The sequence below is a fragment of the Arvicanthis niloticus genome, chromosome 4 (assembly GCF_011762505.2).
Source record: "Arvicanthis niloticus isolate mArvNil1 chromosome 4, mArvNil1.pat.X, whole genome shotgun sequence".
NCBI lineage: Eukaryota > Metazoa > Chordata > Mammalia > Rodentia > Muridae > Arvicanthis > Arvicanthis niloticus.
The window spans coordinates 41860027-41879557 of record NC_047661.1 but is presented as its reverse complement, the minus strand read 5'-3'; the positions used below and the strand labels follow the sequence as shown (position 1 = coordinate 41879557).

General features: G+C 41.0%; 1 protein-coding gene across 1 annotated transcript in view; it reads left to right on the top strand.

The window, feature by feature from the left end:
- The window catches only part of Clrn1 (clarin 1), a 34459-nt gene that overhangs the window by 3463 nt on the left and 11465 nt on the right, over positions 1-19531 (top strand). Inside the window, exon 2 of the mRNA XM_076932082.1 lies at positions 18327-18506. Within this exon, the coding sequence (XP_076788197.1) occupies positions 18327-18506 (180 nt within the window). The remainder of the gene's footprint in view (positions 1-18326; positions 18507-19531) is intronic.

The following is a 19531-nucleotide window of genomic DNA, read 5'->3' as shown; positions in this document are numbered from 1 at the left end:
CAGCCAATGGTGTTGCATTAACTTGCTTAAAAGAAAAGAATCTTTGGATAAGTTCTCTTAATGGTAAAGTGGATGTCCCATTAATATAAAACAGTAAGTGGCTTAAGCCTGTCTTCTCAACTGAAGCTTCCTTTGAGCAATGACAGTGGCCTCCAGAGACTGCAGAGAGGTATTTCTTTCCCACCATGTCTACAGCCTAAATAAAAATTTGAAAGCAATCATTCTCAGAACAGCCTCCGTCCTCATTGTTTCTTTTGAAAGTTACCAAGCGGAAGTTGGGAGTCTTCACCTTCATTAAAAAAAAAAAAAAAAAAAAAAAGTTACCAAGCAAATACTGGGATTCAGAGAAATACTCCTGCATAGTAGCAATGGAGACGATAATTTAACAAAGTATCGCTCATTTCATGATTAGTTGTCTTGTTACCAGCAGTTGCTGTAGACCTAGATTTCAATTCTATTGGATTTTTACCTGTATTTTCTTTGCCTAGGATTTTTTTGAGGGTGGGCAGGGTACTGATGTTTAAATGCAAGGGGCCTTGCACATGATGGGCAAGTGCTACACCACTGAGCCATGGCTCTGGCTGCTTAGATCATCACTGGCCAATAGAACTACGGTGTAAGCCCTAGTAGCCATATTAAACATTTAAAAAAAGGTGAAAGTCACCTAATAATTTTCTTTAACTAAGACATCCAGAATACTATTAGGTAAACATATAATCCACATTGAAAACAATTGAAATGTTTTACATCTTTCTTGGTGCAGTCTTTGAATTCTAGTGCATGTTTATACAGCACACTAATTAATTAAGACTAATTAAGTTAATTAAGACTGGCCACGTTCAAGTGCTCATTTTAATACTATTTTATTGTCCAGTATGGATCTAGATGGAGATGTGATCTGAATAAATTGGCTATTGACAATGTCCATGTTTTAAATGACTTTTTGCTTGGCTCTGCTGGCTGAGTCTATGTGTGAGATTTTTAGGTGCAATGTTTATGTCACTTTTAAAGCATATATATATATATATATATATATATATATATATATATATACATGAGAATAAAGAATGGACAAGAAGAGTTTGTCAATGCTGTTCCTATTAAATGTTTCTATTAAATGGTTCCTCCTGACCATTCTGTCTCTTTTAATTCTAACACAGCCCTGCTCTGTTAGCATGCAAAGTTAGGCTGGGAAAACTTCTGCCTCATTTATTTTGACTGATTCTCATCTATCTATGGGTCAGTGGGTCATTTACTAGAGGTCACCAGCATTTCTGCCGAGACCATGGTTTCATTCATTGTAATGAGCAGATGTTTGTCTTTGAAGGCAACAGAACTGGTTGACATAGTTCTTCATCATACATCACCTGTAAAATGTCAATGACAGTGTTTAAACACCAAATGCAGACAGCCATCAAGACAGAAACTGCCACTTTTGAGGCATTCCTGGCCCTTCCTGCTCTCTCTCTCTCTCTGTCACTTTCTCTTTGTCACTCTCTGTCTCTCTGTGTGTGTGTGTGTGTGTGTGTGTGTGTGTTTCTGTTTTGTTGGTTTGAAACACTGCAGAACATTATAAAATATTCTTGATATGATTCTTGATATATTCAAGAATCATATGGTATCAATCATTACTAGATACACTGATCTGTTCATTGCCAACACAGTTCAATGAGCTGGGAAAAAAACATATGGAGGTTTTTTTTTTTTTTTAATGTGAAAAATATAGAATTTAGCCAATCATGTATTCCGGCTTCCAACTTTAGTCATACTTTGAAAACATTTTAATTTGGGCCCCATGATTGAAAATTTGTAAAAGCCTTGATAGAGCCAGTGAACTTCATATTTTGGGAAAGTAGAGATTCTTTACCAAATCAGGCACATGACCCAAATTGCATAGTGGCTAAGAAGATGACTTCTTGACCATATTGTGGTATAGAGTAGTAGATACTTGAGGGTCGTTGTGAGCAGAAATGAGCTGTGACACTTATCTCCTACAAGTGTGTTTTCTGTCCTCTGATGGCCCATCCGGGCCCATCTGGGCTCCCTACACTCTCTCTATGGCTTTCTTGCAAGAATGGATGGCTTAATGTTTTTCTAATGAAACCTTGCTCTGCCTCCTCCCTTCCTCTGCACACAGCCTGTGTGGATGCCGGCATGAGAAGGTGGGTCTGAGAGAGAAGCATTTGTGGCTTATCTGTTTTCCTTATGGGAAGAAGGAACCCATCACCCTATTTACTCAGAAAGCACAGGCTTCCTGTCTTTTACTTTGAAGATGCTTTATCTAGACGCATTCACCTATGAAACAAGCCAGTAAATGCAGACTTTCTTCTCCATGGAATCAATAGTAATTAATTAAACAAACATGAGAAGGTTTTCCATTCCTCTCAGCTGCACAGCTTCTACCCTTGCTGCTCACACCTCTGCTCTTCCCAACAGCTGTATTATACTGATTTGAGCACACACATTTTTGCTCTGCACAGAGAGCCTAATCCCCAGAAGACAGAGGTACATACTACTCATGAATGTACTACCCCAAACCACAACATGAAACAGAGTGTAGCACAAAGAAGGATTCACAACTGTTTAATAATTGACTCTATTGGAATCAAGCATCCCAGACTGAAGGTGAATTTCCACCACTGGCTGAGGCTCAGGCACTTGGTACTCTGATCAGTGTGTCATTTTTTTTCTTCTTCTTCTTCATGATAAGTTGGGGGTAGAACTGTGTGGTTACTGAACATTTCTTCTGATTCAAATGTTCTGTGATACATACAATGACCTGCTGGTTTAAATGAGGTCCTTCAGGACTTGAAATTGTCCAGCCTTTTTAGTCTCTGTCACTTGATGTCTCCCTGACTGGCACATTTTGGCCACCATTTTTAGAAGTAGTGAGTTGTGAAATGTTTTATGAGGAATTCTCAAATGTGCACCATGTGTCAGGTCCCAGACTCATTTCTCTATTGTGGAGATCTTTCTTTCCTTCACTGTCACACTCTTTTTTAATTTTTTATGTGGAAATTGGGAGGCTGGAAAAGGATCTCCTGAGGAAAGGACTGCTTCAGAGATTAGCAACATGGGCTAGGGGGTTCTGAGAGCAGCCCCTCTCATCAGCACCCAAATGCTTTAGCCAGACTAGAGAAGGCACCACAGTGACAGCTGAGAAGGAATGAGGGGCTCTCCTCTTCATTTCTTTGTTTTTCTCTGTGAATTCCTTGTCTGTCCTCCATGAAAATTGTCCGTCAGTCTAATTTCTCATTCCAAAAATGGCAAGAAAATAATCAGTCTGCTTAACATTTAAAAGGTATTCTTTACCCAAAAAGAGGTTCTGGATGTTATTCTGTACACATTGGGAAATGTCAGGGAAATACTTTTCAAAAAAACCAACATCTCCAACATCTGTTTTACCCTGACCTTCATACCTCCCTTCTGCCATTTCTGTATCAAAAGGCCAACAAAATCAGCATTGCTGAACAATCAGAATTTCAGCCATGTGGCCTAGTGCATTAAAGTGCAATATACCAACCTTCTCTTCCTCTAACTCATCCTGCACACAGACAGCAGGCCACTTACTCTCCCAGAATACGGAGAAGGAAAACCTCAAGCTACTGATTTTTTGGAGTGTGTGTGTGTGTGTGTGTGTGTGTGTAGTAGGGTGGGACGTTGTCTCACTATGTAGCTCTGTCTATTCTGGAATTCACTGTGTAGACCAGGCTGGCCTCAAACTCATAGAGACCTGTCTGCCTCTGCTTCCTGAGTACCAAGAAGAAAGAAAGAAAGCGAGAGGGGAAGAGGGAGATGGAGGGAGGGAGAGAGAGTCTCACTATGTCTGGATTTTAGAGATTTTTTTAAAAGGTTTGTTTATTTATTTTGAGACAGGGTCTTTATGCATGGCCCTGGCTATCCTAGAACTCACTCTGTAGACCAGGCTGGCCTCACACACACAGAGATCTGCCTGCCTCTGCCTCTGCCTCCTAAATACTGGGATTAAGGTGTGAGCCACTATCCCTGGTTTAAAATTTATCTATTATCTAGCTCATACAAATGGTACATGTTTTAAAATTCCAAATGATATTTCAATATATGTAACCTCTTTAGATTTTCTTTTTTTATGTTTATGATTGCTTTGCCTACATGTATGTATGTGTACCATGTTCATGCTTGGTGTCTGTGGAGGTCAGTAGAGGGGGGCTGGATCTCCTTGTGAGCCACCTTGTGATTATTAGAAACTGAACCTGAATCTTCTGCAAGAGCAACAAGTGTTCTTAAACACTGACAAGTCTCTCCAGCCCCTTGATATTTGTAATGTTTACATTGAGATTGCCATAGTTATCTCCCAAAACATTTACCATTTCTCTATGGGGAAAACTTACAAAATGCCCTTTGCAGCTTTGAAGAATGTCCACTGTATTATTTTATCTATAGGTCCGTCAGTGCACAGCGGATCTTCCTGATCCCACCCAAATGCCTTATATAATTTGATCAGACTCATCCTCTTCCACTGCCCCTCATCGTTTTACCATCTTCTTTAACATGATGTTGAAACCTCACAAGAGCTCATCTTTAAATTCACTCCTCGCTTTTTAAGTTCACATTTCAATCCCTAAATACCCAAGCCCTGGTTTTTGACCTTTGGAAGGTAAAATAGTCAATCCCGCTTGATGATGTAGATTAATTGGGTCACGTGATTCAGTCTAGTCTCTGAGCTATGAATTCCACTGCTTTTGTATCCACAGTTGAGGTTTAAGATAAAGGTATCTGAATACATTCTTTGGTTAACTATGGTCTGTATGGTATGACCATTAATGAATTTGATCAAATTGTATGTGACAGTTAGATGGGATCAGGAAGATCCACTGTGCTGTGGCCCTGAAGCAACTGTAGTTAAAATAATACAGTGGACATTGTGTGACGCTCCAAAAGGGGTTTGGTTTGTGAAAGTCGTGATTGCACACACACACACACACACACACACACACACACACACACACCACACCCCTGCAAATGTTTCAGCTGAGGGAAAGGAATGAGGGAAAGCTGCAGCCTAAGTTACAGATGAGGTGAAACAGAATGAGAGACTCCCATAAGACGACAGTTTCACAACTGAGCAGGGACCAGCGCCTGACTCATTTGAAAAATTAGAAACAACAAGACAGGATTAGAGCATCCATTAAAGCCTCATGTTTTGTTTTCTTGTTTTCTCTGAGACAGGGCCTCACTGCAATCTCTCAGCCTCTGCTTCTCGAGTGCTGGGATTAAAGGCATGAGCCATTATACCTGGCTTCAAGTCTCATATTTTTAAAAATGAAATAAACAAAAGCTCATTTTGCCTTAAAAATGTGTATTCTATAAAGCTAGAATCATATTTCAAAATCAAAATCATATGTATTATACAAGGGCTTCTTAACGTTTTTCTATATACAATCCATTTTTTGCTAGAGAAACCTTGGTGTGACCCTGAATACATAGGTAAATAGTATAGTTACACAATTCCAACATTTTTGCAGAGATCTACAAAGATCATAAAGAAGTTTAGTATAAAACAACTCTTTGGTACATATATAAATTTGTCATTTATTAACAATTAAAGCAAATTGGCATAATAATAACATGGATATGATCATTTCTTTTTACTTAAAGAAGTAAGCCTTGGCTGACTATTTAATACATCAGATCACAAAGCATTGCCAACATTTTTCAGAGTTGATCGATATTTTGCTTTTATGGTTGTCAGTGCTGAGGCTGCTACTTTGCATACACATGTAGTACGAGGTGGAAGAAGGGGGTTTAGGGCCACTTCAGGGAATGGTTGGAAACTCAGTTCCTGTCCAAGCCAAAATTTAGTTAACAAATATTTTGAAACCCAAGTCAGCAACTCATATGGAAAGTTTTAAAATCCAACATCCTAACAATATAATACAATGACAAATTAATTTGATACTTGCATGCTAAAGATGATGTAGGAAACTACTAAAGAGTCTGTTTTCCATGATTAAACCATTGTGTGTTTATTAGAGCAGGAAACCTTATATGCCATCTGTAGCATAAAAGACAGTCTGGACTGAGTCCTGGTGTTCTAAGCAGTGTGCATTCCCACTGTGTGGTGTGAGTGGATGTGTAGTGTGCACCCTCATTGTGTGGTGTGAACAGACATGCAGTGTGTACCGCCACTGTGTAGTGTGGCGGGACATACGGTGCCTAGTGTGCTCTACAGCTTCAGAACCAAACCTGTAAGGAAATCATGTCATGCAACATGGACTTACACCTGAAACATCTCAGATTCACTACACGTTTGATTTTGAATTAATGTTTACCCATTCAGAAACATTTTATTGTTAATCTTTTAGGCCCTCAACATTCAGTCATGTGTGGGTGACCCCCATAGTAAGAAGCTGGATGCCAAACAATAAAAAAAAAATCTCCGCTTCTCATAGATGTGCAGCTAAGTACTCAGGCTGGATGTGGTAGGTGGGATACAGGTAATGATAGAACTGACTAAGTAAACTTGATATCTGGTAGACTAATTTATTCGGGCCTGGTGCTTTGCTCCCTCTCAGCATGTTAATAACTGTGGCCAAGCCATTCTCAGAAGTTATGACCCCAGTGCAATCACACCCCTGTGGATTCCACGCAGTTAACTGGGTTCTATTATCAGAGACCCATATGTGCCAAAGCAGCTGTGCTCCATAAGCCACCATGGGTGATTAAGACTCACTTCACTGGTAGGCAGCCTGCATGTAGGCTGGAGTCAGGGGGATGCACTCCAGCTGAGAAAGATTCAGGTGAGGTGCTGGGAAAATTGTTTTTAAATGGATGTGTCTTCTCATCAGGTCCCCTCCTTTTAAGGGCCAGGTCATGAATCTCATCCTGTCTGACCACTTAGCCATCAAGAGTTTGGCTCAACACCTTGTGTGTGTGGGTGATATTAAGAAAGATGGATCCGTGGAGCTTATATCAGAGAAATCGCTTTTACCAGATTTTCATAATGACTGGCTGCAGACATGCTGAGGGAAAGTCAGATCAAGGGCATCTCCACAAAAAAGGAAGAGATCTCGCTCCCTCTTATTCTCTTTCAAGAAAATGAATAGATGAGCACCATGAAGCAAAATAGGTCTTTAAAAATAAAAATGTCTTTTATGTAGAGAAAGACAAGTCGAGAAGAAAGGCGCAGTCTCTGATATGGCCCCCGAGGCTTTAATCTGAACAGAAGTTGCTGTGCCATGGCTGACATCACTATCAAAGGCTGCTTCTGTTCCTAGAGTCATACAGATGGCACTATCTGCATTTCCCCTCTGGCAGATGAGGCCAAGAGGGTTGACAAGACCAGAACCTATTAGACCAGGGGTCCATGAACCTAGATGCAGCTTAGGATCATCTAGGGAATCTTTAAAACTACTGATACCAAGGCTCCATTCCAGAATTACTGGATCTGGCTCTGTGGGGCAGATGCTGGGGTCTTGGGTTGATTCAACAGCTTGCCAGGTGGTTGTAAGACACTGTCAAGGCTGAGAATTACTGGAGTGATGGTGTTCAGAACTGGTGGCACCAAGTAAGGCTAAGAGGTCAAAACTCTCTCGGGAATGAGGGAAGGCAACAGCAAGAGGATGAGAAACAGTACTGAGAATTCTAAATCTGATCAAGTTCAAGGCTGGGATCCTTAGCTTTCCGTCACTGAACTGTGCATATTCTTGAACAACGCAGTGGATAATTCTCCAGTGTGAAATGAAATACACTTCCCTGTATGCCACAGAGGCGTTCTTTCTTTGCACGTCTGCCCATTTATTATACGTCCAGCTGGTTGGGCCAAAGAGTCAACTCTGCCCCTGATAGAATGGCTTCCAGCTGCTCCATCCCACCTGCCTGTGTCAGTGAAGCCATCTGATTTGCAAAACTGGGCAGAAGATCTGAGACATGTTCTCTAGCCACTTAAGCAGAAAATGTGCCCACAGGAAGTGGAAACAAGAACGGAAGCAGCCTATCAGATGATGGGAAAAGTGTGTTACAGGAATCAAATAAGCAAGGAACAAGAAAGCCAAACTGTCATCATTTTAAAAATAGTAATAGCCGCCCACCTGTGATGAAGGAAGAAAAGATCTGAGCTATAAAATAGAAAGTCTGTCTTGATTAATTTCACATAATCCATGGATTACCGTGGAGGGTGAAGGCTCTTTGGTCCCAGTGCAAGACATGTAATCTGGTAATCTGATCACCTGTAGACCAAATGGCCTTTGCCCAGTCCCAGTGGTTGGTCCTCAGACTGGAAAATTGGAAAATGCAGACACTCTACACTGCGTGGGCACATCCCACTCCACCTAGCTGGGCGACCCTCCTGCTGTTCTCATCAGGCTGAAGAAATATTTAGGCAATTACTCCAAAGAGATTCTACATAAATGATCTCATTTGTATTTCTCATAAGCTCTGTGACATTTCTTTCTATCTTCTTTTTTTGACACATAATAGGACATGGGCACAACATGATGCCTTAGTACGTGCGCATGTGTGTGTGTGTGTGTGTGTGTGTGTGTGTGTGGTGTGTGGTGTAGTGATTAAATCAGAGTAAATGGCAGATCTATCATTTGTGGTGATACATTTGAAATCTCTCTTTGATATTTTGAAATATGCAATATACTTTTGTTAACTCGGTCACCCTACTGTGCAGCAGGACATAGTTCTCCTATCTAATTGGAACGCTATGCCTGTTGACCAATCTCCCCCAAAGCCTAGTCTTTGTTAACTCTATTTTTGTGAGAGTGCTGTTTTACTCTCCCCATTTACAGGCAAGGGAGCTGAGATGTTTAGAGATCGTGTACATAGTAAAGGCAAAACTACATTAGTCCCAAACCTTCAGAACCCTAAAATCTCTTCTCTGCTCAATCTGACATTCTCTCTCAGTTAACTGGTTAACTGGTTAATTCTGCCTGGTTATTATTCATAGCTCTCCCAGCAACAACACCATCAGCTTTTGCTTTTGTGATTCATAATATCTCAGTCCTTTGTTACTCCTGAGCAATGCTACTGTACACAAAAATTCAGATTAAATTTACTAAGCCCTATTTTTAAGACTACTAAATAAAAGACACGGCAGACTAAAATCAGTAGCAGATAAAGGATTAATGAAGGTGCTGTGTAAAATAGAATGGAAAAAATCTAGCAGCTAAAATAAAATTTGAAGCAATTGAAATGAAAGTCATACATTTGGGGTTATCAAGCAAAACATGGATTAATGATAATCAGTAAAGAAACAAACTTAACACGTAGTAAATATAAATTCTTTTCATCTTTTTTTATGTATTGAAAACAGCAGGACTTTACATGTAGGATAAAAAGTTTCAAGCTAGAGAGGTATGTACTACCAACTTCTGTCTCTCTGAAAGGCTTCTTGGTGTCTATACATGCCTTAGCATTCTGCTGGAGTCTGAATAGGTGAGAACTATTAAAAAGGATAGTTGCTCAATTACAGAATCTAGCAAAAGTCTTTATAACCAATCACTTTGTCAGTCAGAATGGGCTAAGTCATGTTTTAGTAACAAGTAAAACCTAATACTTTAGGTTAAAAAAGATGTATTTCTTTTTTAAATTTAACTATTTCTATTTTATGTACATTGGCATTTGGGGGTGTCAGATTCCCTGGAACTGGAGTTGCAGACAGTTGTGAGCTGCCATATGGTTTCTGGGAATTGAACTCAGGACCTCTGGAAGAACAGCCAGTGCTCTTAACCACTGAGCCATCACTCTAGCTCCTCCTCCCCCATAAGATGTACTTGATCGTAGTACACAGGTTTTCAGCTGTAGTTTCACTCCAGGTCACAGTTGCCATACGAAATGTTGTCAGGTGTGAAGGAGAAGACCATCACACTAGCTATTGAATTCTATGACCTGGAACTCAAATATGCCACTTCCACTTTAATGACTTTGGCCAAGGCATGTCAGCCAGCCACACCAAGCTTCAAGAGGGTCACCACGTGCTATCCAGCTAGGAGTCTAAACTGATGATGGACCCCGCCACCAATGTCTGAATAACTGCAGTTACTATGACAATTAATTGTATTTGTTCAGTAAGGTCAATGAAGGAGAGGTACTCCGTATGAGGACAAGGGAGAGAAGGCAGGTGAGTTTGCAGGGGTCAGTTATATTTCACTAACTATAAGCAGAGACTTTCCAAGCAAAGGAACAGCAGAGCAAATTGCTTCTTGAGTCCAGTGTACAGAAGATGCTTGAGTGGAAGGAGGAAAATAAGGCTGGGGGTGGAGGAAGGGGTTATTCAGGACAAGCCAACCTTGATTGCTAGGCAATGAGAAGCCACTACAAAAACTAAAGCATGTGATAGGACAGGCAATTGATGAGAAGAAGAAAAGAAAGGCAGGAGACCAGGAGGAGACTTGCAACACCACAAAGCAGCAGCAGGAGAGCGCAAAGAAGTGGACACAGTCCCAGAATTCTCCTACAAAAATGCTGCAACTGGACATGTGACAGAATAATCTCAAAGTTTCTACAAAATTCTGGAAAGCTGTTACAAGTGGAGATAAGAAGAACAAAAGGAACAATTGTAGAAGGAAGATGAAGCCAAAGTTGGTCCTGTTTGATGGTTTACCTGTAGAACTCAAAGAACACCCATCTGTTAAATAACCTTGAAGGCTACGAGCAGTCTGTGGTAGAAGCAGAGGAGTAGGAACCTGTAGATGGGAAGCAGATGGGAGGCAGCAGCTGGAGCACAGGTGCAGATGGGAGGCAGCAGCTGGAGCACAGGTGCAGATGGGAGGCAGCAGCTGGAGCACAGGTGCAGATGGGAGGCAGCAGCTGGAGCACAGGTGCAGATGGGAGGCAGCAGCTGGAGCACAGGTGAGATGGGAGGCAGCAGCTGGAGCACAGGTGCAGATGGGAGGCAGCAGCTGGAGCACAGGTGCAGATGGGAGGCAGCAGCTGGAGCACAGGTGCAGATGGGAGGCAGCAGCTGGAGCACAGGTGCAGATGGGAGGCAGCAGCTGGAGCACAGGTGCAGATGGAATTTCTCAGGGAGGAGTGAATGACATACTAAGAGACATGTCCTGGAAAAGACTGCTATATATGAGGGAGAGGGTGGCTGAGGTGCAAGGGATTGGCTGAGGGAAGCCTAGGGAGGACAGGCCATCATAGAAAATAGTTCACAGGCCTAAAGACCACAGGGATGTAAAGTAGGATGTGAATATAGTCCATAGAGTATCACAACTAGGACAGAAGGGACCTTTTCAAAGTAGCCAGGGAGGTAGGCCCCTCTCTGGCAGAGTAAGCAATAAAAGCTGCAAAAACCCCGGGACAAGACCAGCTACCCAGAAAAGCAGAAACCAGACCAACAGCCTGGAAAACCTTTAGACCAGCATCATTTGGAAAGGACACTCTCCAACCTGTTGACCTGCCTACAGGCTGAGCAGTGTGCTCCAGGTTTTCTAGATTTTGTGAGCCATCACCCATGCTGGGGTGGACTTTAATGATGCAGCTGTCTTTGAATTGTTTCTGCTACTGTAAGTAACCCCTCAGTTGTACTCTCGTAAGTAATCCCAATAAAACTCATGAGTGCATTGCATTAGACTTTGGTGGTCTCCATACTTTAGTCTATCCTCTATCTGGGGTGAGTAGACTGTGTGTTGCATTTCCCCATAATTGGAGAGTATTCAGCTATTGTAGAGACCTGCTGCAAAATACAAAATAAGTGGGCACTGCCTGAGAAACAGTGCCCAAGGTTGTCCTGGTATTATACACACACACACACACACACACACACACACACACACACACTACAAATTTCAAGAAAGAAACATCAGAAAATATTTGTGACCCTACATTTGTCAAAGACTTCTTATCTTTGACATCTAAAACCCGATACATAAAAAGAAAGAATTGATAAACTGGACTTCATAAAAATAAGAACCGTTCTTCAAAAGACACAGAGACATGCCCCAGATATGGAGAAAATATTTGATTTTCTTATCTGATAATGAGATTGCATCCAGCCTGCATATAGTTGTCCCAGAACCCAATTACAAGCAACATAATAAAAAACATACAATAGGTATAAACAGACACACCACCAAAGCTAATAAAAATATCAAAATCAACCAAGTATGGGCCATCTCATCAGTCATTTGAGAAATTTTAATTAAAACCATGAGACAGCCTACAGCTACTAAGTGACTACAGTTTTTAAAACCTGGCTGAAGAAATCGTGGGACAACTGGGCCCTTGCTGGCGAGAAAGAATGGCAGCTGCATTTCGAAGAGCACTTTGTTTTTTCTTCTAGCGTTAGACCTGCAGAAACTCAGGAGTTGGGATAAAAGAATGGAAGAAGGTTGTGGAATGGCAGGGCATCCTACATCTTGTTTAGGGCAACAGTTAGACAAACTGAATGTAGTTGTTAAATCTTGCAATGGTTTGGCAAGATGGCTCAGTGCTCAAAGGAGCTTGCGGCACAAACTTTTGAGATCTAAGTTTGATCTCAGGAACCCACATAGAGGTAGAAGGAGAGATCCAACTCAGCATACTACTACTACTACTGATAATAATAATAATAATAATAATAATAATAATAATATAAGAAGAAGAAGAAGAAGAAGAAGAAGAAGAAGAAGAAGAAGAAGAAGAAGAAGGATGATGATGAAACTTAAAGAAAAACAGAATCGAGAGACATGTTTCTCATGTTAATTTTATTGTTATCCTAAAAATAAAGGGTGTGGATCATGACCACAAAGGCAGCTATGTCACTGTGATTTTAGGGAAATTAATTCTCTGTCCCTCAGTAATTTTACTCTATGCACTTAAGCCAAAAGACTATTTCCTTCCTATCTTTGTAAAAATTGAATATGCTGGGCCAGACTTAGTAAATAAAGGAGTTTGCTGCCAAGGCCAATGACCCGAATTCAGTGTCTGTACCCCACACTGTGGGAGAGGAGAGCCAACTGTGCAGAAAAAGCCACTTTCTGACCAACACTAATATGATTTGTCCATGGCTGAAGCTGGAAACAGACCATGAAATATTAGGAGGTGTCGCTTTAATGACATTGGGCAGTACGTGTCTAGAAAGCAGTCTCATGTGGTCTTCTGTTCTCTTAGGGTTAGTATTGCCATCCAGGATTCAAATATTTATAGCTGCAGAGAAACTGTCCTTAACCCAACCAGACACCCTGGGCTCCAGGAATCTCTCAGCTAGCTGTTAAAAAGTAAATGGAAATTATTTGTTAAAGCAGGCAGCTGGAGCCAACTCTCGAAAACTGTTCTCCATACATGCACCTCACATCACACACACACACACACACACACACACACACACACGTAAAAGGAATTATTATTTCTAGCTAGCCCATATAAATGACACAGGTATTTTATTTACAAGCTATAAGTCTAGATTGGACAGTTTTTGAGGAATTCTAACTTAGATCCCAGTCATATGTCCCTTGTTACTGGCTATTTAATTCTTGCCCAGAGTTGTCCTCCTCAGGGACGGCTTCTCCTGCCCACAAGCTTATGATCCATCCGGCCTCATTCCACTTTATCTCTCCTCAGACCCGTCAATCAACCCGCAAGTCCCGCCTTCCTCTCCCTACTGTCCAGTCATAGCCTTTAGTCTTTAATGAACCAGGTTTACATAGCGGCACTTGGTGTGAGGATCTCTTGTCAGGGGCAATCAGATGTTGGGGACCAGTATTTACCGTTTGAATATATAGCAGCACCAGACCAAGTCACTCACACACACACACACACACACACACACACACACACACACACACACAGAGAGAGAGAGAGAGAGAGAGAGAGAGAGACAGACAGACAGACAGACAGACAGACAGACAGACAGAGAGACAGAGAGACAGAGAGACAGAGAGAAAGAATAAATAAAACACAGACAATTTAAAAGACTAACTATGTTAGTGTATTCAGTATCGGAGTGAACAACCGGGAGCACAGCAAATGTGATGTAACTGCTGGCCTTTATTCTTACCACTCATCTCTTACTCTATGGAAATGTTTGCTGGTCATGATGAGGATGCATGGAGGATGGGATATGTTAGCTACATCATCATCATTATTATTACCGGAATACAGGAAACATGATGGAATATTAAGTCTTATGCACCCTTCTCAATGGTTTTTGTCAGGTCCAAAGGAAGACTAGGGACAAATGACTAGCTGTGGAGCCTATAAGGATAGCAAAGTGTCTGCTTGGCTTCCAGGCTCACTTATTCCCTGTGGCTTCTCTCATCCCCTGCCCCATGGAAAGGTTTACCTTTCCAGCCAAGGGCTTCCCTTTCTCCAGCTACTGATCAGCATATAACGCTGCCATTTTGGCGGGGTCCCATACAGACTCTTGGTTCTCTTGGATCTTTTTGCCCTCTCCTCTCCTGCCCTCCCCTCTTGACTATCTTTCTTCTCTTCCTCTCTCACTCTCGCCCGCCCCCTCCTCTCAAGACCCAGTTCAGTCTATTGATCATGTTCATCTGCTACTTTGTCTCCCTGCTCTGGACTCTTTCAGATGCTTCTGGTTGTACTCACCCTCATATCTACAATAAAAACCGTCTCCTCTCCCATACCTTGGAGCGGTCATATTCTCCTCCCTTCATTCCATCTTCACATAGGATGGGGGCCTAAAAGACTTCCTAGGAATCAGAAAGCACTTCTTGGAAGTTTATTTTGCTTCTGGCTTCCCCCCCCCCCTCCCCATACAAATCAATCCAACTTCTTTCTGGGTTTGTTTCAATGTTGTTGTTACCTTGCATTTTTGAAGAGGATAAACCTACCTACTTATTTACACAATGAGGCTGTCAACTTATTTCATAGGTAGAGAGGTGAATGGGAGCTGGCTTTCAAGTAAAAACCAAGCCAACAACTGACCAACTGTGAGAAGCAAGGGAGAGGACAGCAGGCTGGGCTGTTTGAATGGTCTCCTCAATTAGAAACTCTAATAAAGTGGAAGGCTGGCTTTTCCCCTAGATGTTTGGAACTTTCATACTCCAAGGATTCAGGGCAGAGTGAGCCACTGTGAAGCTGGCATCAGGATTCTCCAGCTATGAACTGCAACATGCGTTGCCATTACCTTATCCCTCCAGACAAATGAAAACTTTGAGATTTTATCTCCATCCTTCCATGCATGCATCCATCCTTCCATCCATCCATCCATCCATCCATCCATCCATCCACCTATCTCATTTCTAACAGATAAGGCCTTTAAAACTCCCACAATAGCAAACATAAAATCAATGAAATCAATAAGAATTATGAAACATCATCTAATACCAATCTCATTCTCATTTTTCTCTGGCTGTCTCAAAGTCATTTTATAGATAAGGTTTGTCCAAATGCCAAACCTTAGCCATAAATTGTGCACGTGTTATGTTTTGCTGATATACCTCCTATGTGTCTTTCCATTTTCAGCAGTCACAGGAATTGTTACATGTCCATTAAATGTATTAAATGTATTCACACTTTAATTGAATAGATAATGCTTGAAGCAAAATAAAAGTTTCTTCTGAACAGTATAAAAAGAGTACAAAGTGGAGCTCCTTCAGCCTGTTTCTTCTGAAGCGATGCTATTAATTTTTATAATTTTTATTAATTTATTTATTTTTTAGAATTTTTATTAATTTTTACTTTCTTCTGGAAATAATCTTAGCTGTAACACATAGGCCAGACTTGAAAGCTGCTGTAGCATAGTAGATCAGAGTGAGGACTTGAGTCCAAACCCCTATTCCACCACATAGTAAGTATAAATCTTGGGTATAGCACATAGACTCAGGGGTGTGTGTGTGTGTGTGTTATGCATGTGTGTGTACAAGTGCAAGTGCCTGTGCTACTGTATGTTGAGGCCAGAGGAGGATGTGGAATGTCTTCTTTTCTTCTTTCACTTTCTACCACATTCCATTTAAGACAGGGTCTCTATGGGCATGGTAGGGTGGCATCTTAATCCGAGAACTTGAGAGGCAGAGGCAGGTGGATCTCTGTGAGTGTGTGGCCATCTTGGTCTACAGAGTGAGTTCAGGACCAGTTTCAGACTACCCAGGGATAAAGTAGTGAGACCCTGTTGGAAAAAATATGAAAAAAAAATAAAAATAAAGAAAATACAGGCCCAATCTCTCTCTCTCTCTCTCTCTCTCTCTCTCTCTCTCTCTCTCTCTCTCTCTCTCTCAATCTGTCTCTCTCTGTCTCTCTCTCTCTCTCTCTCTCTCTCTCTCTCTCTCTCTCTCTCTCTCTCTCTCTCAATCTGTCTCTCTCTGTCTCTCTCTCTCTCTCACACACACACATCAAGAATCTCACCATTTTTACTAGGTTGGCTGGCTGGCCAGTGAGCTCCTGGGATTCACCTGACTCTACCTTTCAATGCTTGGTGGTGTATATTTATGCCCTGCAATCTTAGTTAGGGTTTTACTACTGTGAACAGGCACCATGACCAAGGCAATTTTTATAAGAACAACATTTAATTGGGGCTAGCTAACAGGTTCAGAGGTTCAGTCCAGTATCATCCAGGCAGGCATGGTGCAGGACAAGCTGAGATTTCTACATCATCGTCTGAAGGCTGCTAGCAGAATACTGACTTCCCAGGCAGCTAAGGTGAGGGCCTTAAGTCCGTGCCCAGAGTGACACACCTACTCCAACAAGGCCACACCTCCTAATAGTGCAACTCCCTGGGCCAAGCATATACAAACCATCACACCTGCTTTTCACATAGGTGCTGGAAACTCGAACTCAAGTGTTCATGCTTGCAGAACAGATATACTTACTGAGCTTTCTCTTGAGCCTCCTATGCTTCAGTTTTTAATAATATACGTATCTCACATGTATAGAGAATTCAGTCAGGAGAGCAGAGTACTTAAATAATCATTATAAACACACCCCTTTGGCTTCCCCCCAAATGGTAGGAGGATGCACGATTCTCTCTATGTGGTTTGTTTCTTTCCATCTCACATCACATTCTGATGGTAATTCCACATCTGTTCCTATAGAATTGCTCTGATCGCTGTACAATTCCTTTGTATGGGTTTGTGTGCACTATTGCTATGCATGCAAGCTCTTTCCAGGCTTTTCAGCGCTGACTGTATTTATAATACTTTAGTGGACTCACGTGCCTAAATATGCCCAAGAGTGGCTCCTGTAAGTAAGAAAGGTTGCTGAGCTGAAGGGCACGAAAAATCCAGCATCAAGAAGGTCTTCCCAATTTTTATTTCCAAGAAAACTGCACAAAGGTTCTCTTTCCTGACACCTTGACTAAATGTTTTGAACTCAGGAGACCCAGTTTATAGAAAGTAGATTTAAAAAAAAAAAAAAAAAAGAGTTTTCATGTACATCATCCTTATCATGGGATGATAAAGGACAGCTAAGCTCCCTCATAGAGTTACTCCTGAAAGGCAATGAGAAAATTACTCCAACTCTTAAAGGGGAAGTGACACCTGTGTAAAGGGAGACCTTAGTGAACACCTTTTGTGAACAATCGAATTTGTTTGCTCACTTACCATTAGGTCACAAGCTCTGTGGAAGACCTCTAGGTCTTCCTCTGTCTTGTTTTACGGCTCCAGCCACCTCTGGCTTTCCAAGAAATGGCTGACACATAGTAGATGCTCAATGTATAAATTAAGCACGGGCTCGAGTTTGGGAAACTAAAACTTGTGGAACTGCACTTTCCTTCCTGTGTAGTCCAGATTTGCTGAGGGTGAGGGCACTGATGAAGCACGGATAAGCTTGACATATGTAAGGCTTCCATCTCGTAAGCAGACAAGGATAACTTGGCCTGAATACAAAATCTAGAAATAGATTTGGCCTGCTTACTAAATGGAAAAATATTTCTTGTCGTACCAGAAATCCTTGTCCCATAGCTTTGTACTACATCAAAATATTGAAGTTGATTGAAAATCCCCCAATTCTTGACTGTTGTTGTGGCCTGGAAACCACTTTTTTACATTATAGTAATCAAGGGTGATATGGGAAAAAAATTATCTGATGTTTGACTCCTCCAAGATGCATTCAAATTTAAAATATTATAAGTTTAGATAGATTTTAAAAGTGATTGCTGAAAGCTGTCATTAAAACACTGGTCATCCAAATGTCCCCATGTAACTTTCAAATCCACTGATGTATAATCAAGGGAAGAATAATCCTTGGCACTCTCCAGTATCGTATTGTGCTGGTGAAGTTTATGAAATGAGCCCACCTTTAAATCTTTGGGCAAACCCCTTGTAAACTGGTAAGTGAGAGAAAAAAAGTCTTCATCAAAATGCTTATTTGAAAGCATGTAAGAGAAGAAAGCTTACATTTTAAGTTGCACTTGCAGACTACTGACCATAAAATTCCTCTAAATCTTGGTTTATCCTCAGTCTTCCCAGATTTGGTCCAAGCCATCCCCGTAAGCATCCACGTCAATATTATTCTCTTCTCCATGATTCTTGTCGTCTTAACCATGGTGGGGACAGCCTTCTTCATGTACAATGCTTTTGGCAAGCCCTTTGAAGCTCTGCATGGACCACTGGGGCTGTATCTGATCAGCTTCATTTCAGGCAAGTATAAAATTCTACCTTCAAAGACAAAGTGCTTTTCAGTGTGTGAAAAGATGCCCTGACTAAAGATAGTTATGACATCTATGCATGTAGTATTATGCATGACAGCAAATAGTGCAGAAATACTATAATCATCTAACAATATGGAATTCATCATACACATTATGGTAGTCTTTGTGAAGGACTACAATCTTCACATAATTTTCAAGACGTACTCAAAAGGATTAATGCTTATATCAAATGTTAAATGAAAACAGCAGTACAATTTTACAAATATTATGAACCTATTGAATTATAAAGAAAATATACATATAAGATATTGTTGAAATTGCTTGTATAGTCATATGCTCTTTCACACACAATGTAGAAGCTATATTTATACATAAAAGATGGGCAGGGATACTTTGTTAGCTGTGGATATAAATGAGTAGTGAAACTATGAATGGCTTTATTGTTACTCATGGTTACCAATCTTTCCAAATGTTCACGAGTGTGCAATTATTTAGTCATTAAATATATTTAATTTTTTTCATATAAAAGTGATAAAGGCATCCATAGATAGTCATATGCAGAATTGTCAGTACTTCATGTAGCCTGGTACTAGCTGCATCTGAGTAAAGATACCCCGTCCACTCAAAGGTCAATGCTCTGACAGATACATTCAACTTCATACCTGTACTTAATGAAAAAGAAGGAAAAATCTAATCCATGTTACAAGGTGTTTATAACACATTTGTAAAGGAAGAAAATAAGAAAATGAAATATATTTATATAATTCATGGCTATCTTTCCCTAGGATGTCTCTGGCTTTACACCATTCCAAACTTGTAGTCAGTTCAACATTATATCATGGTTTATTGATGATTCCCGGAAGATTACAGCACACACCAGCCAAAAATCTAATGACAGTCCCTGTCGGACAATTTCATTCTCCTTTGAAGTTGCCCTTGGCAGCTAGCTCTGAGGCAGCCAGCACAGACTCATTCCTGTTGATACTATTCCCTTCTCTCATACAACCCAATCCC